At 38.3% G+C, this 23722-nt stretch overlaps 1 protein-coding gene and 1 long non-coding RNA gene across 12 annotated transcripts in view; one reads left to right on the forward strand and one right to left on the reverse strand.

The window, feature by feature from the left end:
* Nucleotides 1-1788: 1788 nt before the first annotated feature.
* LOC121252549 (SET and MYND domain-containing protein 4) overlaps nt 1789-23722 on the reverse strand; it is a 42593-nt gene continuing 20659 nt past the window's right edge. For 2 of the 11 annotated variants that reach the window (XM_041152250.1, XM_041152302.1), the window contains 10 exons: nt 16381-16767; nt 16148-16282; nt 12516-12653; nt 12185-12340; nt 11716-11955; nt 11274-11407; nt 10361-10475; nt 10094-10129; nt 9772-9852; nt 1789-2283 (listed from right to left, as the gene is read on the reverse strand). In XM_041152250.1, the coding sequence (XP_041008184.1) occupies nt 2062-2283; nt 9772-9852; nt 10094-10129; nt 10361-10475; nt 11274-11407; nt 11716-11955; nt 12185-12340; nt 12516-12653; nt 16148-16282; nt 16381-16767 (1644 nt within the window). In that variant the 3' untranslated portion in view covers nt 1789-2061. Of the gene's footprint in view, nt 2284-8087; nt 8790-9771; nt 9853-10093; nt 10130-10360; nt 10476-11273; nt 11408-11715; nt 11956-12184; nt 12341-12515; nt 12654-16147; nt 16283-16380; nt 16768-23722 lie in introns of those variants that run through there. The other 9 variants (XM_041152256.1, XM_041152270.1, XM_041152286.1 and 6 more) reach the window with 9 other exon arrangements.
* Nucleotides 2464-2666, forward strand: LOC121252609. Its single transcript, XR_005938250.1, has 2 exons — nt 2464-2595; nt 2630-2666. It is a non-coding gene; the product is annotated as an uncharacterized LOC121252609 (long non-coding RNA).

Consider the following 23722-nt stretch of genomic DNA (forward strand, 5'->3'; position numbering starts at 1 on the left):
CTTGTTGATGGCCAATTGATACTTGAGAAGATCAGTGGAAGCAAGAACCCTATAGATATGTTGATTAAGGCCTAATTTGTTTTCACAACCATTTTTATCCCGTCTTATTTAACGATTACAACTTTTTCAAATCTCCACACAAAATAAAATAAACAATTCATTTTTTTAAATTCTAAAAAAAACTAATATGAAAAAAAATATATTCTCACAATATTTTATTCAACTTTGATCTCAACTCATCTCATCTCATCTCATCCCATCCGCAAAAACAAACGAGACCTAAGAGAATTACACTTGAGAAACCGAAGTTGTGCGTAACTTCAATTGTTCTTCTAGCTTGAAGACAAGAACTATGAGCTACAGAGGTGGGGGGTTTCAGTGTTGGAGACAGGTGGTTGATACATGCAGTCATACCAATTTCCTAGTAAGAGAATTGTTGGATTTGTAGAGATTGGTTTGTAGCTCGAGAGAAGGCACTTGACCTATCGCTCAAAAGAACTTCACTCAATGAATAATTTAATAATATTTTTTATTAAAGTTTTGCTGCATACTCTATATACATGTACTATAACCGTATGAATAATACATGAGAATGAACAATTTCGCCGCAAGCTGTACTTGTAATTTTTTCAAGAGAATAAAATCATCTGCAATTCCATGAATGCAAGTACGTTGCCGAACCACAAAGGCATCAATGTTTTTTTTAACTAATCTTAAGATAAAAGTAAGAATTGTTAGAGCATTATTTACTAATCTGGGTCTAGTATGATAGGCCTTGTATTTTTTGTTTCTTCGATCGGAGGGAAAAATAGGGAATAGAGAGGTGCAATTCAGCTCCAAGACGATAAAGAGATTGGCTCAACTAACATCTGTCCTTAATCTTGGAGGGGCCCGCAAGAAACAACCCCAAAACAAAGGCTACAATATAATCTCTGCACTATGACACAACAATCACTAAATAGTGTTTCAATTATGAGTAATGCTGCTTATCATCCCAACTTCCATCATCCTATAATGTGGTATTAGGTGATTGAAAATTATTTATTACATTTCACTTATAAACCTATTATCTAATGCCACATTATGAAATAATAGGAGGATGATGAGAGTTGAAACGATAAATAGATTTTTTTCTTCAATCATTTCTAATCAATACTCTCAACCCTCGAGGACCCCAAAATTGGTGTGATCATTTCTTGACATGGGATCCTCATTAAACATCAAATAGAAGATCCTCCGAAAGGGGAGCTCCCTCCCCCAATCCGAGGTACGGAAAGTAAGCACTAAAAATCACACAAGAATGAGAAAAATGACAAAAACAAGATCTCCATCGCCAACTTGAGAGTTTGAGGTTCTTCCACTGGCATGCAAGTGGGTCTTTAATGAGTTCATTCACCCTATGCACGATCCTCAATGATGGCATGGACCGTATCATGTGTTCCCCAATTGGTCGTACTCATTTCCCATTGGAAAGCTTGTTTCCCCTTCTCTATGGTGACTATTTCAGACTCCCATGTGCATTGATCCTGGGCCGTATGTGTTCCTCAATTGGTAGTACTCATTTCCCATTGGAAAGCTTGTTTCCCCTTCTCTACGGTGACTATTTCGGACTCCAAATGCACCGAGCATTCTTAACGGTCCTTGCATGGAGCAACAATTCTTGGCATATGCAGTATACATCTGATATTCTCGTGGAAGACGAGAGAGGGAGGATTCAAGATACATATAGTATCCAATGACAGCAGTAGACTTTTAAAAAATTAATAGAAGTAGACTTGAAACTGCAAATGAATATGCAAACACAACTTTAGACCTAAAAAAGTCCAAGCAGCGCCTGGCTGTTACATAACCATTACACCTATTCTACGGTATAGCCAACTCTTTACAGAATTAACTGGAACGGATAAAATCTCAACATATCAAATGCAATTCATCAGGCAAAAGTAATAATCGATCCCTTCATGTTCAAAGCAGCAACCTTGATTAGTGATTAGTCATCTTCAAATTCTTTTATGCCCATTCTATTTTCATCTGGAATTTCTCTCAACATCAGCGATAGGATTAGACCTTTATTGAACTAACTTTGGTGAGTTTCCCCTGTAAGGGTTGCAGATATGGGAACACCTTGTCTGCATGAGATCCATAATAACGAGAAAAAATTTCACTGACTCGATTTATGTTCTTGACAGCAGTACGATCCCCCATGGATAGCTGAAGAGATGAAAGCTTCACAAGTTCATATCCAATGACAATGTGATTCGGACCATAGAGCTTTTCCAAAATCTGCCAAACGAAAAACTATCATAATCAGATTTGCATTTCATTACTTATCAGGGGTGTGACTGACAAAGGCTAATTTTGCCTGCATCGTATTAATGCAAAGGTAATCCTCCTTTGCTATTTGCCATGTGAACTACTAAAAGAATTGAACTTCTTCTAACAGGTGCAAAATAGTGATATCAAATTAATTGTTTATTACCAAACACCCCTTTTCTATATATTGTAATTACCAACCCAATCATTACTATCCATGCAAGTAACGATCACTCCTGTGGTACTTTTAAGGTAAAAAAAACAATAAAAAACTATTAAGAGGTGCCCACATCTTTTTATTTTTTATCAGTAAAAGTTGCCCGATCAAAAAATATCCCACGGGTGTCTACACTTAACAAAAAAAAATCCCACAGCTATCCACGACAATTTAATTCAAGTAGCCTCAGTCATTGTCACAAAAAAAATATCAATGGTAAATCAATCCCAAAAGTTCCAAAAAAATTTGTTACCAATTGCATAGGTCCAGTTTTTACGTTAAGCCCAACACTTTCGTAGGTCCAAATTCACTCCACCCAACTTCACTATTGGAAGGGAATAAGTTGGAATGTATTTATTTCAGAATATAGGACAGTTAGCATTCTGAATTTTGAAAAGAAAATATTAGATGATCCCATGATTGGTTGGCTGATGTTCATTGGTGTATATTCTTGACAAGTATATATATTGCGGTAGCTTAGAAAATATGTATTGCGGTTATGTAATGATTGTCAATGGTAACGTAAATAGGATCTGAATCTACTGGATTGGGTTCTATTAAATTGAGGATGTTAGTTTTGAGAAATTAATTGAATAAAATATTTATCAAAAGGGGGGCTGGATGTAGAAGGTTTTATTTTTATGGAGAATAGAACCAATTTCAGATGGGATAAATGGAAAACACCATGCCCAGCGGGGTGTGTTATAAATTTAGTATATTGTGGTCCCATTACTAATCTTATTAAATATGTATTGAGTATTCCCAAATTTATTTAAAGGTTGTCCAACTGGCTTTAGGGAAAAATTATTGAGTTTTAGTAGTGGATATTAGTTAAAAGCTTGCTCAACCGTGATGTAGATTTTATTATCTTTTAGTTGGCTTTGGTTTAGGTTCGGAGTAATTACCTCATAAATTGAAGGAGCATTTGGTTGATGGTATTGCAAACGAAGCATGTAGGTTCTTCATGGGTTTTTATAAAATCTAGTTACTCTTTGCTAATTTAAGACTATGCACGTCGGTTTCAAAATTTCAGCATATTATAAATTCTGTCTACATGCATCTTTTTATGCTATTTAGGATATACCTATGAGGGAAGGCACAAATTTTTGGGAATCATATATGCTGGTCATACTTTGAATATCCTTGTGTAATTTCTTCAGATGTGATTGAGTGGCTCAAAATAGGATTGAGTGGAGTCTAGTCCATGCACCTAACATTTCTCTCCATACACCCAAAACTCCGATGATGAAAAGTGATAATTTTTCTTTTGGTGCATGCAACAGCGAGGTTGTGATTGAGTTAGAGTTTATAGGCATATTCAAAACGGGGTTTCTTAAACATGTAGTGATAGAATCCAAAGTTTTTTTCAATATCAAAGGAAGTGAGCTCTATGCTTATTATTGAGAAAAGCTGGAAGGTGGTGAAGGAGTCGAGGCTGGGTTGCCTTCGGTGCAGTGGGTTGCTAAAGCATTGGAACACTTCTTAAAGGAAGAAAGAAAGGACTTCTACACCATGGCAAGGGAAGGAAATCGCAGCTTCATGGCACATCGTTGTTCGAATGCTCGCGGTCGCTACATGGCATTAGTGGAATATGGTGGTGGTAGCAGGCACAATTTTATATTCATACCTGAGGAGAAGGAGGGTCAGGGATGAAGGAGGTTGGCGGAGGGACTGTGGGAGTTCGTGACTGATGGGAGAGGTATTAGTCAGAACAAGGAGGGACAACGATAAGGCAATTGGTGGCAATGGTACAACCAAAACAACGATCGTACAGGGAGGCTTTGGAGATGATGAAACCTCACGAGGGGGTTCAAGGCAGAGACACGGCGCCATGGAATTAGAGGAACCCACACAAGACAAGGCAATGTGCATGGGGCTGACAAAGCTCATTGTACCGCAGGTACAACTAGTACAATGTGGAAGGGTGGTGGTGGCGGGCATGTTGTTGGCCTAGCAGAGGGGGATGTACATAGTATGCTTTTGGACTTGAGGACACAACTGATAGAGTTGCAGGAGAAAGTGGAGGTTTTGCTACGGTATGAAGAGGAGAAAGGTGGGCTTGATATGGGCTTGGGCTTGGAAGCAAGAGGACCCAGAACAGTTACAACAGACTGGCAGTTGAAAGGGGGAAAAGTGGGCCTGAGCTCGACTTTCGCTGGACCTGGTAGTGGTATAATAACTGGGTTGATGAAAACAAAGCAGGTGGGCCATGAGATTAGGCCTCAGCCCATGGGGCAAAATGTAGGCAAAGAGCCAGTCAGGACCCAGCCCATGTGGAGAATCAGGACAAGGGGTGATCCATGGCCCTCCACTGGCGAGAGTCTAGTAACCTTTCCGGAAAAAGCTCCGATCACTTCACGACAGGCTAAGGAGCCTTCGACGAAGGCCCTTAGGGTGACGACGACGGTGGGGGAGGTGACAACAGACGTCTCTGAAACGGCTCTCGACATTTCCTTACCATTGTGTGGCGGATCTTTGACGCAATAGAGCCAGACAACAGTGCCAAGTGACAGGGAAGTGGTTGCTATCGTCTCTCCAATGGTAGCTATTCCGACGAAGGCCATGCAACATATGGATGAAAGCTGCGACTTGTTTTCAGAGGAAGAAAGTGACACAGGAGCAGATGATGGGTCTTCCAGGAGCCTTATCTCGATGCAGGGCTTCTCTGAATGGGAGTGCAGAAACCTTTTTGTGGAGGAGAAGATAAGGACGCCATTGGTTTTGTAGTGGGCCATCAGGCAGGCAGAGCCCATATCCCTTAATTCTATGCTTCTAGGTCAGTCTAGTGTCTCAGAATGGGTTCTTCATAAGGTAAAGGAAATCAACATTGTGTGGGGATGGAGTGTGAGGGTTTTGAGGAACAATTTATAGCTTTGCTTACAGCCATTGAAGTTGGTCATGCTCAGCTTAAGAAATCAGATTCCAAAACACAGAGGGAGCTAAAGAGACTAATGTGGTCTATTAACTATGAGGACAATGCAAGTCAAGAGAGATCTAAAGGGAAGGGAATACTTTTTTTTTTTGATAAGTAAAAGGGAAGGGAATACTACCTGCTTTATGAAGCCCAAAATTATTTCTTGGAATGTCCGAGGACTTAACGAGGAAAATAAGTGTCTCCGAATCAAGCATTTGCTTCGTGAGTGGAAGACAGATATCGTATGCTTACAAGAAACTAAATTGAAATATACTACAAGAAGAATTGTTTTTAAGTATATGGGGTTGTACATATGTGGATTGGGCTTATCTTGCATCCGATGGGGTTTTGAGAGGTGTTAGTGATGTGGGATAGATGGGTGGTGGAGAAAATAGAGGAATTCATAGGGGAGTACACAGTAGCGTGTTCCTTTCAGAGTGTGGAAGACAACTTTACGTGGGTTTTTGCTGGTATTTATGGGCCGAATTTGGACAGCAGCAAAAGTCAGTTATGGGAAGAACTAGCTGAAGTACATAGCTAGTGGGAACTACCATGGTGCATAGGTGGTGATCTTAATGTTATAAGATTTCCAAGTGAATGTTCAGGAGAAAGTAGACTGCGACCAGCAATGACTGAATTCTCAGAGTTTATTTACAACTTGAGTTTGGTGGACATCCCTCTCATGGGTGAGGCATTCACGTGGTCCAATAATCATAAGTGGTCTAGATTTGATAGATTTTTAGTTTCATTGGAGTGGGAAGCACATTATCAGGATGTATGTCAAAAGAGGTTGTCTAGTCTTTGTTTGGATCATTTTCCTATTATGCTTGATTGTGGTGGCATCCAAGGAGGGCATTGGCACTTTAAATTTGAAAACATGTGGCTGAAAACTGAAGGTTTTGTGGACAGGGTTAGGCAATGGCAGTCGTCATATTCCATGACACGCTAGTTTCATTCTTGTAGGTAAATTGAAAGCTTTAAAAACAGATTAAAAGCTTTGGAATACACAAACCTTTGGTGACATAGGTGAACGTAAGAAGTCCATGTTGGAAGAGCCACATGAGTTAGAGAGGATACAGGAGGGCCGGTTACTTTCCTTGGAAGAACTATCTCACAAGTCAGAAGTGGTCTCTGAATTAGAGATGGTTATTTTATTGGAAGAGATCTCGTGGTGCCAAAAATCTAGAGTACTGTGGTTGAAAGAAGGGGATCGAAGTACAAATTCTTTCATAGAGTTGCCAACTTTCACAGGAGAACCAATACCATTGAGGACTTGAATGTAGATGGTGGTGTGGCATGTAAAGAGGCCCCTGTGCTTAGAGAACTTCTTGTTGATTTCTTTGAACACTTGCTTACCGAGCAATGGGGTGGCGGCCAAAGCTTGATGGATTAGGTTTTGACTCCATTGAGCCGCAAAAAGTCTCTTGGTTGGAGAGGTCCTTTGAGGAGACGGAGGTTCACAATGTGGTGAGGAAAATGGCCAAAGACAAAGCACCTAAGTCTAGATGGATTTTCTATGGGATTTTTCCAAAATTGTTGGGAAGTGGTGAATGAGGATTTAATGAAGGTTTTCCAGGAGGAGTTCTTGGTTGGAAAATTTGAGAAGAGCCTCAATGCCACCTTTATAGCACTAATTCCCAAGAAGATTGAGGCATTGGAGGTAAAAGATTTTCGACCCATTAGTCTAGTGAATGGGGTGTATAACATCATCTCCAAGGTGCTCGCAAATTGCCTACGAAGGTTTTGGGGAAGATCATAACAAAATCTTAAAACGCATTTGTACGAGGTAGGCAAATCCTAGTCTCAATTCTCATCGCCAATGAATGCCTAGATAGTAGACAAAAATCTGGTAACCCGGGAATCCTATGTAAGTTAGATATGGAGAAGGTATATAGCTCTTAAGGTCTGAGACAAGGGGATCCACAATCCCACTCCTCTTTGTCATTGTTATGGAGGCACTTAGTAGAATGACCTCGGCTTTGGTTCACAATGGTTTTATGGCTAGACTCTCAGTTGGTGATCTACCAATCGGAGAACTATTAACATTTCCCACTTGTTTGCAGATGATACACTTATTTTCTGTCAGAACAAAACCAGATGCGGGCATTGAGGGCACTCTTACTCTGTTTTGAAGCAACATTGGGTTTGAAAGTGAATTTTAATAAATCAAAATTGGTGCCAGTTGGTAATGTTTGCAACATTCAGCAGATGACTAACACTCTAGGATGTAAGGTCTCCTATGAATTACCTGTGTCTACCGTTGGGGCTACCTCAAGGGCTATAGCAATATGGGATACAATGATTGAGAAGATTAAACGTAGATTGTCGAAAGGTGGTAGAATCACTTTAATCAAAAGTACTTTGTCTAATTTACCAACATATTTTTTTATCTCTTTTCCCAATTCCAGCAAGTGTGGCGACTTGGATTGAGAAACTTCACAAGGACAAGTCAAATGGGATAAGCAATGTTCCCCTTCGAAAGGGTTGGGAATTAGAAATCTGAAGATTTTCAATTGGGCATTACTCAGGAAATCGCTGTGGCGATATAATATGGAAGTTGGTGATTGATTGCAAATATGGAAGTTTGTTTTTTTTGGGGGGGGGGGGGGGTTGGTGCACTAGATAGGTAGTGGGGCTTATGGACCGGGGATCTGGAAGCATATTAGTCGGGGGTGGGGGGTGTTCACTCGTCATGCTAGAATCGTGTTGAGAGATGACTCTAGAATAAAATTCTGAAGCGACATATGGTGTGGAAATAATGCCCTAAAAAACTCGTTCCCCTCAATATTCCTGATTGCATGTGAGAAAGAAGCTTTAGTTGCTGATTTTATGGTGATAGCTAGGGATCAAATACAGTGGAACATTAACTTAAGTATGGCAGCCCAAGATTGGGAAGTTGGCAGTTTTGAGGACTTTTTTCGGCTTTTGTATTCCTTGAGATCGAGCAACCAAGGAAATGACACAATGTGGTGGGTACCTACAGGTAAAGGCACATTTTCGGTTCGTTCGTTCTATAAGTCTCTCACACAGGTGTAGAACATTAAGTTTCCATGGAGGTGGATTTGGCGCAATAAGGCGCCTCCCAAAGCTACATTCTTTGAATGGACAGCTTCTCTGGTAAGATCTTGACAATGGATAATTTGCAAAAACACAGGGTGATCATAATCGATTGGTGCTACACGTGCAAGAAGAGTGGTGAGACTGTGGATCATTTTCTATTGCGTTGTGATGTTTTGGAGTGCTGTGGGATGAGGTGTTCAGCATATTAGAGTTAACTTAGGTGGTGCCCACCACAATGGTGGCACTTTTGGCTAGTTGGACAAATTTAGGAGGTATTCCACAAATCTCAGCCGTGGGGAAGATGGTTCCAATTTGTATTCTATGGTGCTTATGGCAGGAGCGAAATGAAACAATGTTCGAAGACAAGGAGTGCTCATTTGAGGATCTTAGATCTCTTTTTGTTAGAACCTTATTCCTATAGGCTATAGCTGTAGATTTTAATGGCCTAAACCTTCATGACTCTCTTGTTTCCTTTTCTTCATCCTAGATAGGTGTTTCCTCTTGTATACCATCTTGTGTACTTGGGCTATGCCTATTATTAATACAATCGTTTACTTATATAAAAAAAAAATTATTGAGATTTTATTTTGTGAGCTAACTGATATATTCATCAGTGTACCTATGACAATTAATTTATGTGTGGTATATTGATGCCTTAATGGCATCTGTGATGTCTTTGTGGTAATTAAAATTGTCATTTCCCCAACCCCCATTAATTATGATACTTACAGAGCGCGTGGCAGCTCACTCTATGTATTTCTTACTCTTTTAGAGAATCCATCTGCTTGAGGTTTGTGACTAGGGAGTTGACAAATTGTTGGGCAAGGTGGAGTTGCTATGTGAAGGCTTGAGGATTTAGATAGCTATGGATTTTATTTTAGATTACCTATATATCGTTATGTTATTAAAGTCAATGAATTGTACTTGGGATTTATGTTGCGTTATTGGGTTATAGTTGCTCTGAAAAATTCTTTGGGAATGATCATATTGGAGTATTTTATTACAGTTTTGAGTATTGTTGAGAATATTTGCATTGAAAAGTAAGGCTTGAGAAATTTGTAAAAGGGGGGAAAGTCGTCATCTTTCAGACAGGACTCTGTCAGTTGTAAATTTGGGGAGTTACAACCTGTTCCTTGGCCCCATGGGGATCGCCACTATCATACCTTACTAATCCTAAATCATCCTCCTGTGCAGTGCTAATCTCATAGAATGATTCACCATATTCAGTTGCAGCACACTATGACTCTTGTAATGATGGATATTTTACCTCAATTGATGCTTTACAATGGTCCACGGCCAGTTGTAATTCTCCAACCAAACAAAATGCCTCAGCTAGATTGTCCTCTACCTGCAAATATCACATCATATACAGTCATTGATGTAGCCAGCTGGTCAAACTAACTAAACCAGAAAATCAGGAAGATATTTTCTGTCGGTTCAGCAACCAGTCCTTAATTCCATGTGCTGGGAGTTTAGCAATCTCTACTGCTAATTATTTGACTCCAAACAGTATTTGAATCCCAATGACACTTATTTTTAATGTGCATTGTTTGGAGTCCTGTCTTATTAGTCATTATGTCATTCGTTACTTTACAGCAAGATCTTATTGTTGCAGCATCTTTTGGCTGCATCAGTCATGAACACTAACGTCAGTTGTACTCTATGCCACATGTATATGTTCATAATACTACTATGCATGGTAGATGGGGTTACAGACATCCAGTGTGGAAAAGCACTTATCACCACTCAGTAACTTTAGTAAACACTTCTATTTGCAATGATTAAAAATAGATGGCATTACCCTAAAGAAAAAAAAAAAATGAAAGGAGATGGAGAGGAGGGTTACTAGAACTCACTTCAGAAATGCGCTTGTTATATGCATGCAAAGTTGATCTTAGCAGACAAAGAGAATTTAGTGCAGCCGTAAGGACAGTGCTTGAGAATACTCCTGAAACCATTGTATCCTTCAACCTGTAGAGTATTGATATACAAACTAAAGGTGAAACATACATGCCTATGGATGTAAAAGCACACGTGCTGATATTTCTAACTGTGCAAAATGCAGAATTTAATTTTACCATGGATGTTTAACCATACAGATTGAAGGAAGAAGGTTAAAGCAATCACAGATTAATATCGGTTGGTATACAGCGAAGTTTGGCTAGCATAAACTTGGCACTAATGCAAAGTACCAACTCTTGTTAGGTGATCTGGTAGGATTAAAAAGAACGTAATTGAGGATGTTAAAATCATGAAGCTTCAATGAGAACCATGCAACATGCCTTGTTATGGAATAAAGATAACGGGTTTCTACAAACCCTGGGACTTTCATATGGAGAACAGGGAGAACGTGAAGACCAATTTAAAACACTACTCACTGCAATCGAGATAAGCCACGCGCTTAAAACCAAATCTAAGTTTAAGAAGAGCACGGAGTTAAAGAATCTTTCATGGGCAATCAACTACGATGCTAAGGGAGGTAGCTCAAGTCGAGAGAAGGCTAAAGGGAAGGCTTTGTGATGTTCGGGTTGAGGATTAGTTTTTCAGAATCTAGGGGATGGGGCTGGGGAGGTTTAATGATAGTTTTCCAATTCGGGTTTGGTGTATTTTGGGTAGGTTTTCATGGGCTTTTGGGTTATTATGGGCTTTCTTGTATGGGCTAGGTGTTTTTCTTGTATACGTCTAGTGTATTTGGTTACTCCTATTGATATATATATATATATATATATATATATATGATATTATTACTTATAAAAAAAAAAAACATGCCTTGTTATGGAAATCCAAGCTCTATTAACTGCAGCAAATGAAGATTCCAGATCACAATAAGAATCACACTTCAAACAATATCCAGGATCAATACGAAGGGAGCCATTGCTTGGAAGGCATTTCAACATATCAACCTGAAAAAACATTGAGAATTTCAGTATAAAGAAAGAAAGTAGAAATATATTTTTTGCTGCAACTCGTGAGGACAAAGGAATGTCATAACACATTCAACTGTTATATTGATTCAAACATTGCAACCTCATTTGCTGGCATGTTTTTCCTATTTTCTGTGGTGCTCTTTCATAAGTACAAAGTCCACCTTGCGTCTCAGGGACAAGTAAATAGTGTCCATTAAGAATGTCCAGATGCAATAAAAGACCATGATTACGTACATTATACCACATCATTACCCAAAATTGACATCAGCGAGAATATAGAGTACCTGCATATAGGGCTCCAAGCTGCTTATTCCGGTGGCACTTTGGACGTGCCTAGTTTTCTGTTTTTCACAGTTGACTACACAGCTATCCAACACTATGCCGGGACAATTTGGACTGACACAATGAAAAGCGTTGAGAACAAGGTCAGAGAGATTCACTTCTGCACAAGCTCTGCACTCACATCTAAATGAGTACTCATCTTTTAGAAACTTTAGACGATCTTTACAGTCCCACTGGCCAACCTGTAAAACAAAACCATAATTTTACTATTAGAACTAGCTATTTCCGCATCACATTTAGTTCGAAAAGATGAGGAAATTGCTGCTTGGTTGCCAAGTGCAGGCAAAGTCAAGTCCCGCTTTCTAAGTTACTATAACTGGTTGAACAAAAAATTAAATGTGGAGGGAGGGAGAGAGAAAGAGATCAGCAGCATTAATTGACAGAGAGGTCCTAGTTGTCAAGAGTGAATACCTGTGGACCATATGACAATTCCAGGGGACACCCTGCCACCACAAACTCCGTTGTTCTTATAAAAAGGGAACGTGACACGAAATACGCACTAATGTTTGGTTGGCAAGAATGGTTGAACAAACTTCCAACTCTATAAATAGCTTGACCTACTTTGACCTATGAGAGTAACAACAATTACAAACACATGCGATGATCACATATAAATGAAAAATCCAACTATTGTCAACAAAGTACAAAACTATATTATTATAGAGTTTGCAGTGATAAATCACAATGAGATATTGCAGATAGGAAATGGAAAGAGGGAAAAAATGACACCCGATACACAAACCTGCTCCACATTACTAGTTAAAGAAACCTCGCTGTGTGAAAATTTTCCGAACTGATGCAGTGGACCATTAACATCAGCTGATTTCATACGAAAAATTGTCATAGAATTCACCCTAATTTGAGATATAAGTATGACAATCTGCATCAACAGAAGAAAATGAAATAAATAACATGAAATCTTTGGGACTATCCCTCAAATATTGATACTCCTAACAATACATGATAATTAATACAAGCCATACATGACGATCCTGAATAGAAAAATGATAAATACTATTTGAACCATTAGTGCATGATGAAGAGTGACGTTAGTAAAATAAATTGATATATAAAGAATCAGTAGCGTGTAAGGGAAAAAATTCTGCCATAAAGTTTAAGTTAAAAAATTTGACACATTAAGCATATTAAATGTTATGTGAGATTAACGTCCCTAGTTTTAAAGATTTGAAGAAGAATGTGTTTGCAACAATGATGAAGAGAGCATAGGAGGAGAAGCTTGTCTTCAACTATTGAGATCTTATAAACACACTATTTCTTGTTGGAGGGGAAGGAGAATGGAAGATGGGATGAAGCCTATTTCGCTTCAAGCATTTTCACCCTTCTGTCAACGAATGACCTCTATAGGGCTTGATGGAGTGAGATGAGTGATAGTTCGTGTTTGAATCTCAAGATGGAATTTGTAATTTTGTAGTGCTTCTATATTCAAAGGTAGTGTTTGGGAACAAAGAGTTTTTGAAGATGTTATCAAAATTTTCGTACTCCCAATCCAAACATCTTCACACCAGGACAATCTCAATCATCAAAACATCTCATCTCAATTTCCATAACGAACAAAAACCAAAACAACTTTCACAAAACTCCAAGAAACCTCACAAAAATTTTCTTCCCAAACCTATTTTCAATGGGCCCCACCACTTTTTTTCGGTAAACAAGATTTTATTGACCATAAGAATAGGCAAGAGCCCAAGTATACGAGACGGATACAAGAGCAATGCCTAAGCATGCTAGTTTAGGGAACAATGAATTCATGAAAAGTCATGCCATGAAAATCAATTACAATCGACCAATGGAGTTAAAGTATTCAAAAATAAGTTTCTAAGCTCATCCATTGACCGCTCTAAATCTTCAAAACTTCTTTCGTTCCTCTTCCTCCAAGTACATCACCGTAAACATATTGAAACCATCCTCCACATTGATGCAATCTGAGAAGCTAGGAGGTTGATTACCCTTATTGGCATCACCCAAGCTAATCCCATCCAAGCAAAAAGACTTCATTCCACAATGTCATGGCAATCTCACAATGAAGTAGTAGATGGTCAATAGACTCTCCGCTCTTTTTGCATATACAACACCAATCCATTACTACGATTCAAAGTTTCCTTAAGTTGTCTAGGGTGATGATCTTCCCCAAGCAAGTCATCCATACAAAAAAAGGTAGCCTTTAGGGGTGTTTTTGTCTTCCAAATACTCTTCCATGAGAATGGATTTGTATTGTGAATCATCATGGCTTGGTAGAAAGAGTGGATTGTGAACTTCCTTTTCTTAGAGGGGCACCAAAAAATCTTGTCTTCGACTCTCTCCAACAAACAGTGGAGTACACTACATCATAGAACTCCGAAAAAGCATTAATTTTCCAACCTTGTGCATCTTTGACGAATGTAACATTCCATTGGGGAATACCATTGGAGATGATTAAGAGGTCTACAATCGAGGCTTCTTTCATTCTTGCTATACCATAAACTTGTGTATAAGTTTCCTTGAGTGCCCTATCGGCACACCATACATCATGCCAAAATTTAATTTTAGATCCATCACCCACCGTAAAGTGGATACTTCTTGAATATGTGTTCTCATATGCTTCCATAGCCCTACTCCATAAGGTCCACTCATTGGAAAACCATCCTTTTTATGGTTTCCCATGCTTCAATTCAATGACAATTCTCCATAAGGCCCCCATTCATTGTGGTATCTCCATATCCATGGGGAACCATTGCAAGTTCCGAATACCCAATCCTCATTATCCTGGAATAGGATAACATATTATGGCCCATTTCACCAAGTGAAATTTAAACTCGTCATTTATCTCTCTCTCCCCCCCCCCCCCCCCCCCCCCCCCCCCCCCCCCAAAAAAAAAAAAAAAAAAAAAAGTAAGAAGTCATGTTGGAGTTTCTCCATGCGAGGAGCGGAAAAAATAATAGGAAGTAGGTTGGCAAATTGGAAATAGTATTTTTTATTAGGTGACCCTACCACCTTTGGATAAATACATCCTTTTCCAACTAGACAATTTCAGCTCCATTTTTTCTAAAACATCATCCCAAATAGATTTCGATTTGAACGGAGCACCCAACGGGAGGCCAAGATATATCATAGGAAGCTAAGATATCTTGCATACCAAAATGGAAGCCATACTCTCCACATTTTAGGAAAATCCCCCACCGAAACTACTTCTGTTTTAGCCAAGTTTACCTTCAACCCTGATACGGCTTCAAAGCATAAAAGGAGAGCCCTCAAAGCTCAACCCCACCACTTCTTAATACCACAATAAAATGTTCTGATAGGTTAGCCATATGTTGTGTATTATCAACAATTTCCACAAAAGGTGGTAAGATGATGTCTTGAGTAGTTAGTCAGTGGATGGGAGGTCTTCCATTCCAGAAGATATTTTCATTTCACTCTTTCTCCCACTTATCGTCTCTCTGTGGGACCTCTTCAACTCAACGCTTTATAGATAGGCATTTTTATTGAGAATAAGGTCCCACCTTAAATCTGAATATAGGAAACCAAAATGACTTCAAGCTTCACTTCAATAGTCTTTTATCAATGCTAACTTCCTTTTTTCAAAAGTGGGGGCGGAGTAGGTAGAGGAGGGAAAATGTTTGTCATAAACATAATGCTAAAAAGCCTTATGAAGGAATATAAGCTAAAGAAATCTGTGAAGGACATGGATTCAACTTTTGGTGGGAGAAAGTAGGGGACATATTTTGAAGTGACAAACAAAATCAGCCATTTAGAATCTGAAAAATTAACTATTTAGTTCTAAATAATACATTGGGGGAAATACAAACTCACTCATTTTACAATGTGCCATTCAAGCTACCACTTTCGACCCACTAAACCATCAAACTACCACTTCCCATCAAATATCAGCCCCCTTTCAATTCTATTATTAAGATAGATAAAAAATAGTGTCATGGCACAATCTTGCCTGTCAAATCTCCCTTAAACTATTTAGTAGTTTGCAGGTGTAGTGGGTCGAAATAGAAAGGGATGATAGTTTGGGAGTGCAAAATATATTCTCTCTCATATATAAGTTTTATATACACAATATAGTAAGATAAAGAATACAATTACATTGGATTTGCATTGTGCAGGTCCGATAGTATATGCTTACAATTTCACCCTTTAAATCGAGCTGCAACAAGTTTTTTCTAGGTGATTAACTCACATAGTTGATGGGATTTGAACCCCTAACGTCACTCACCACCCCATTGTTGTGGGAAAGGAAGTGTCATCAGGATTTGGTGAATAGCAGATTAGCCTTTAGCTTGTGGATATTGTGATGTGTGTATAAGAACCACTAATCCTAATTTTGTGAGGAGAGAGAGAGAGAGAGAGAGAGAGAGAGAGAGAGACCTGTGCTATAGAAGTCCCATTTAGTAAAAGTTCAGTGCGTGAAGAATGTTGAAGGCAATATAGCAATATAATGGAGTATATATGTAACTCCAATTTGCTTTCTGGATGAATTTGTGGATAATTTTGAGAAAGGTTCTGTAGAAAATTATAAAGGCTATGAGAAGCTATGTCATATTAACCATAACATTAACAGGATAAAAAAACCAATAAGCAAATAATAGTTATAAATATACCAACATGTCCACAAAATTAGCAACTGGACTTCTTTCTGCCAAAGATTTTATTAGCACCCGTCCAGCCAAAGCTATCTCAGAAGGAAATACTGTGGGCCAGTGTACACCTTGACATTCATGCTTATGTTCAGGAATGTCAACATCTGATTCAGAATCATTGCCCAGGGTAATCTCTGAAATATATGTGTCAAGATTATGAGATATATTTCCTTGAATGCCATGTTTCACTTGATGATTCCTGAGCATTTGTCCTCCTGCTCGTATTTGGCACCTCTGCGAGCAGTACAGAGGTATAGAACATGATGTACATGAGACCTTATCTGGTGGTAGGTCATTCAAGCAGTAATGGCAATGAGTTTCTCGACAATGCTTTGATATTATCTGCAACTTATAGGGCCAGTAAATTTCTTATTCCTCAGCAGGAAGGCAGGCATTAGATCTATTGACAAAATAATGAGAAAATAACTCGTGTTTGAAGGGAATATATGGGAAGAGAATGATAACAATAATAACAACGACAACGACGACAGCAGCAGCAACAACAACAAAAAGACAATTTTTTTTTTTTATGAATAAAAATTTTATTGAGACAAGTAACAAGGAAAAGCCAAGTAAACAGGAAGTAAAAAAAACTGAACTATTACATGTCAGGAACTAGAAAAAGAAAGAAGAAAATCATGGACACTAGTTCCATTAAATATAATAGCTGAAGCAAAATGAAATAAGGAATTAAAGAAAAAAAAATCTAAGTTCATCCACCGAGCATTCCTTATCTTCAAAGCATTTACCATTCCTTTCAACCCAAATACACCACACAAGGTATAAAGGGATCATATTCCAAACATCGGCTATTTGCACATTACCCCTTAAACCTCTCCAGAAAGCAAAAAGGTCCACCAACCTCCTAGGCATCACCCAAGCCAAAACAACAAAACAACATTAACAATAATGATATGAATTATAGCAGTGAACCAATTGTATGAATGCTTCTAGAAGACTGAATAATTCACCATGTGGTCAGCATTTCCTAGAAGACAGAACAATTGTATAAAATTTAAACACTTCTAAGCTGCAACTTGTGAGGTATATTACCCTTGTAAGCATAACCAAAACCAACCCAACTCAACAAAGGTAATCATTCCACAAAGCTCTAGCAATCATATAATGGAATAAAAGATGGTCTATAGATTAATCGCTCTTTCTACACGTACAACACTAGTCAACAACAATGATATGGCGTTTCCTTAAGTTATCAATGGTAAGGATTTCCCCAAGGAAGCTATCCAATGAATAGAATTACTATCATGAGGCATAAGGACCTGATGCAAAAATCAAATAATGAACATCCCTTTATTGAAAGGGATCCAAGGAGTCTTATTCGCATTCCAAGACATAATCTACTGGAGTACAAAAGATTGAAAAAAATTGTAAGAGTATCGAACCCCTAATCATGGACACTCTCAAGAAACTAAAATTCTAGTAAGGGGAGCATGGGAGAGCTTGTTTGAGGGCCTTATCTCCACACCATAAGTCATGCTAATACTTGATCATAGAGCCATCACCCACCACAAGTCTAGAATGACTATAGAAGACCCCTTGTCGGAAAGGTTTCAAAATCTGCCTAGTCAACTCTACTGTATTCTAGGAGATATTGGCTGTAAATGTGCGAATATTCTAGAAGATTTAGTTTCTTTAGAGGTTAGCATTTAATTTATTCTTTCCTACTTTATTCTTTCCTTCTTTTCTTCTGCTGTAATCTATATATACTGCCTTGTACCTATGTTACGAATTAATGAGAATCATTCCTACAAATTACTCTCTCATTCTAGATGGTATCAGAGCAAGGTTTGTTTTTCTGGTTCATCTAAAAACCCTAATTCCTCTTGCGGCTCAAATCAGCCCCTCTCTCTTGGGTTTTCTTCCTTCTTCATCTCTGTCCTTCTCTTCTGTTGTTGTCAAGCCTTTTACCATAGTTGATACTTCAAACGAGGCCAAATCCAAAAACAAACCAAAACCAAAACCAAAACCTACCCATTCTGAACCCTACTCTGTCCAAACCACAAACTTTAACATATGGGTTCAAATTTAGGGCTTAAAACTAGTATTATATTTTATTTATTTATTTATTTCACTTTTATTATCATCTTAGGAAATATGCTAACATATAGATTAAATAAGTGATTCCTTCCCTATCAAAACCTTCGTATGGTTTATCCATTAGGTTCCCATCTTAGAGTTGGTTCCTAGTTCAAGACTAACTCCAACTCAAACTCTTCAAAATCCTCTCAGAATCTAACTCCTTGAAGGAATAGGTTCCTAAAGTTTAGGCAATTTCGAATTATAGCCAATCTCCTAAGGATTCACGTTGCTTCCCTCCCGTCGCCTATAAGAAACCCACAAAGCCTCTGGATTACACACACAAAAATCCCTGGAGAAAAACTCTTTCACGTAGTGAAAGAAACCCACTCCCGCAAGCACCACCGTAGCCCCCTTCCGGCAACCAACAGCCACCTCGACGGACCACCTCCCACACCACCACAGAAAACGCCGGCCAACCTAGTCTTGTCGCACCCACTCCCTCAGGTAAGCCCCTGTCATTGCACGCCACCTTCCTCCCTCTCGGTTATTTGAATTTTCAATTCCATCTCTCTAAAACTCTCTTCCTTTCTCTCTCTCTCTATGTCGCACCACCATAGGAACCTCCCAGTTGCACTGCCGTCGCGTCCAGCCACCCAGAGCCGCCATCGCACTCAGCCCCTCTCTCGGTAATTCATTGCGCGACTCCCTCCCGCATCCATGAGCTCTCTGTGTTAGCTATGAGAGAAGCTTTTTGCTTTTTAATCTCAAATGGGCCCTGTGGGCCTTAAGCCAGTTGGTTGAATGCCTCCTTATTTTCTGAGTGGGCTGAATCAATGTGGGCCTGATGTTTTATTATGGGCTTGTAATTCATAGAAAAACCCAATTACACTACTAAATTATTTAGTCACGATTAACTTTATATTACAAGCATTTATTATTTTTGCAAGGAAATATGATAACTACTATGTTAAAATTCTAATTTTTGTTTTAATCACGTAAACAACCATGACATGTTATCTAGAAAATTAGTAAAGTTGAGTACCTCGTATAGGTAATGCGCTTCAAGTTGGAAATCAGGAAGCAGCGCTAAGAGGTAAATAGTATGATCATATAAATGCATGCGTTCTGTGAATATTATTGTTATGTATGAAAATATGATGTGCTTATGATGGTTAACTACGCTACGCTAAGAGGCAAGTCAAGGTTAGATTCCTTTTACAATCTTTGATGAAATATGAGATTATGCTTGAATGAATGAATTTGTTGTTCGGTTGATTGAATGTTACTAAAATCATATAAAAGCCAAGAGATGCTCATGTAGTAATTCAAGTCAAGTATGCCATGTAATGGAATAGCCATGTCCATGTAATACTTAGATTCTGTATGCCATGTTCATGTAGTACTTAGATCATGTATGCCATGAAATGTCATAAAACGTTCAAAGCATGTTATGTTATGTCATGTCATGTCATGTTATGCTATGCCATGTATAAGAAAATGCCATGTTATGCTATGTCATGCTATACCATGGACAAGAATATGCCATGCTATGCTATGTCATGTACAAGAATATGTTATGCTATGCTATGCCATGAAAAAGAATGTGTCATATTATGTCATGTTATGCCATGCAATGTACATGAATATGCCATGTTAGAAATATTCATGAAGCCTAATAAATTCTCATGCATTAAGAAAGATAATAAATGTTACGGTGCCACGGACTCAAGCGTGGTTAACCACAAGTGAAACACAGACCCAAGTGTGTTTCACTCCATGTTATGCAAGTTAAGTGAAACACGGACCCAAGGAAGGAATAAGTGATATTCACACAAGAATTAGATTTCTTTTATGTCATTCATAGGATTAGCTTATGTTCTTTTATTTTACGTTCAGCTTTCGAACCAATCATGTTCAATTCAGTTTTAATATTTTGATGTTTTTCAATAAATGAGATATTTTAGGAAATGAATCTCTTTACTGGGCATTATGTTATGATTGCTAGTAATATGTCTATCCTACGGGAATGGGGTGTTACACAAACATACGACTAAATGAGGCTAAGGTCCTACGATGGTCACAATCAGTCACGATGTATATTCAAGGGAGAGGGAAGATAGGGTACTTGACTGGTGTAACTAAGCAGCTCGAGAAAACAGACCCATCCTATGCTGTATGGGATGCAGAAAATTCCATGGTGATGGCATGGCTTGTGAATGCTATGGACGAAGAAATTAGTGCCAACTACATGTGTTGTTCGACTACAAAGGAGCTCTGGGACAATGTTAGTTAGATGTATTCTGACCTTGGAAATTACTCTCAGATATATGAAGTGTAGCAGAAAATCAGCAATACTCACCAAGGAGAAGGCAGTGTGACCAGGTATTTCAATGTTCTTAATGGACTAAGCAGGATTTAGACTTATTCAATGATTATGAATGGAAAAATCCTGATGATTGCAATCATAATAAGAAGATGGTGGAGAATGCCAGAATTTTTAAATTCTTAGTTGGACTTGATGATGAATTTGATGTAGGGGAAGGATTTAGAGAGACAACCATTATCTCCACTTGGAGAGGTATTTTTTGAGGTGCGAAGAGAAAATTGTCATCGGAATGTCATGATGAAAAAAAAGGAGGATGAAACTGTGGAGAACTCTGCATTAGTTGCTGCCAACCCTGCTCCTTATTGTGCTACTAGCACAAATCTGTCAACTGCCAATGTTTCTGCACAGTGGCCCTATTCTAACAAAAGGAGATTTGAAGATAAGCCTCGGATATGGTGTGATTATTGCAATAAACCATGCCACACCAGAGAGACTTGCTGGAAACTCCATGGAAAGCCTACAAACTGGAAGAGCAGCAAATTTGGAACCTTTGGCAGCAACAATATAGCCCTTAGAGCCAATGAAGCAAAGGCTAATTTCCTATGTGCTGAGCGGATCATTTTCTTCAATTGCTGAAATCCACTCCTACATTTGGTCCTACTGGTTCCTTGGCCCAAACAAGTGATACACCTAGTACATACTCTTGTGGCTTAACTCTTGCACCATGGATTATTGATTATGGTGCATCCGACCATATGACTAGTACTTCACAATTTTTTCAATCTTATTACCCTTGTCTTGGTAATAAAAAAGTTAGAATTGCAGATGGAAGTTTCTCATCCATTGCAGGAACATGTTCTGTCCAAATCTCTGAGAAAATTAAACTAAAATCTGTCTTTCATGTTCCTAAACTTGCTTGTAATTTGCTGTCTGTTAGTAAACTCTCACGGGATTCTAACTGCTGTGTCATATTCTTTGATTCCCATTGTGAATTTCAGGACCAACTCTCAGGGAGGATGATTGGAAGTGCTTGGATGATTGATGGACTCTATTATTTTGATGAGACCCTATTCAACAATAACAAGCTCAAGGTTTGAGTAGTAGTAGTACTAGTTCAATGCCTATACAAGAACAAAATATGCTTTGGCATCTTAGACTATGACATCCTAGTTTTCTCTATCTAAAACATTTGTTTTCCAGGTTATTTAAAATTGTTGATTGCAACTCTCTTCATTGTGATACTTGTCATTTATCCAAGAGTCATCAAAACACTTATCAATCAAAAAGTTATCGTGCTTCAAAACCTTTTTATTTAATTCATAGTGATATTTGGGGTCCCTCAAAAATCACTACTGCATATGAAAAAAAATGGTTTGTGATGTTTATTGACAATCTTACACGGTTGTGTTCGGTGTATTTAATGAGTGATAAATCTAAAGTTGAAAAATTATTCAAGGATTTTTATCATATGGTTGAACATCAGTTCCAAACACAAATTAGTATTCTTAGAACTGATAATGGTACTGAATACTTTAACAAATGTTTAGGAATTTTTTTGTCAGAAAAAGGTGTTCAAGATAAATCTACTTGTCATGACAACCCACAACAAAATGGTATTGCGGAGAGAAAAAATCGTCATTAATTAGAGGTTGCACATGCCCTAATGTTTTCTATGCATGTTTCTAAATATTTATGGGGTGATGTTATTTTGACTGCCTATTATCTCATTAATAAGATGCCTACTCGTGTTTTAAAATACATTACTCCTTTAGCCTGCCTAAAGGAGCTTTTCCCTACTTGTCAAGTAACATCAAATTTACAACTAAAAGTTTTTGGGTGCACTGTTTTTGTTCATATACCAACCCATCTTCAGTCCAAACTCACTAGGGCAGAAAAATGTGTTTTCCTCAGATATGCTCCTAATAAGAGAGGGTACAAATGTTTTAACCCTATTACAAAGAAAATTCACATCAGTATGGATGTCTTTTTTCTTGGAAAACAGCCTTACTTTAGCCATAACTATCTTTAGGGGGAGAAAGAGAAAAGTGAAGATGAGTTCTTACAAACTTATAATCTTCTTCTTAATGTTTTCATTGACATTGACATGAACATCCATACTTCTTTAAAAGGTCAGGAAACAGAAAATTTATCAAGTGAAAATAATGGAAATCCGAGTCTACCTGTACAAAGCATAAGTGATTCACAACCAGGGGGAGAAATACTACCAGATATTACCTCATTTGAAGTTCGTGTTTATAGTAGAAGAAGAGATCGTCAGAATAATAGAAATCCTTCTTCCAATCCGGAGCAAAGCTAATCATCATCACCTCTACAAGTTGGTCCTTGCAATACACCAAGTAACTCTTCCACTCCTGCTCCTTTTGTTGACAATTCTGCTAATCTAGATTTACCTATACCCTTAAGAAAGGAGTTAGAACCTGTACCACACATCCTATTGCCAAACATCTATCCTATGATAGACTGTCTGATACTCATAAGGCCTTTACATCCAATATTTCTCATTTGTTTATTCCAAGAACCATTTAGGAACCTTGGATCACCCGAAATGGAGATTGGCTGTTCAAGAAGAGATGAATGCACTAATTGCTAATGGCACTTGGGAAATTGGTGATCTACCAGAGGGGAAGAAGACTGTGGGTTGTAAATGGGCATTTACAGTCCAATTCAAGGTTGCTGGTAGTGTAGAGAGGTACAAAGCAAGACTTGTGGCAAAGGGGTTCACTCAAATATATGGAATTGACTACTAGGAAACTTTTGCTCCTATAGCCAAGATGAACTCAATCCGCGTGTTACTTTCCCTAGCAGTCCATTCCAACTGGCCCATGTATCAATTCGAAGTGAAGAATGCCTTCTTAAATGGAGACCTAGAGGATGAAGTTTTTATGGATCTACCACCAGGATTTGAAGGTAAAGAAG

The sequence above is a fragment of the Juglans microcarpa x Juglans regia genome, chromosome 1D (genome assembly GCF_004785595.1).
Source record: "Juglans microcarpa x Juglans regia isolate MS1-56 chromosome 1D, Jm3101_v1.0, whole genome shotgun sequence".
Taxonomy (NCBI): domain Eukaryota; kingdom Viridiplantae; phylum Streptophyta; class Magnoliopsida; order Fagales; family Juglandaceae; genus Juglans; species Juglans microcarpa x Juglans regia.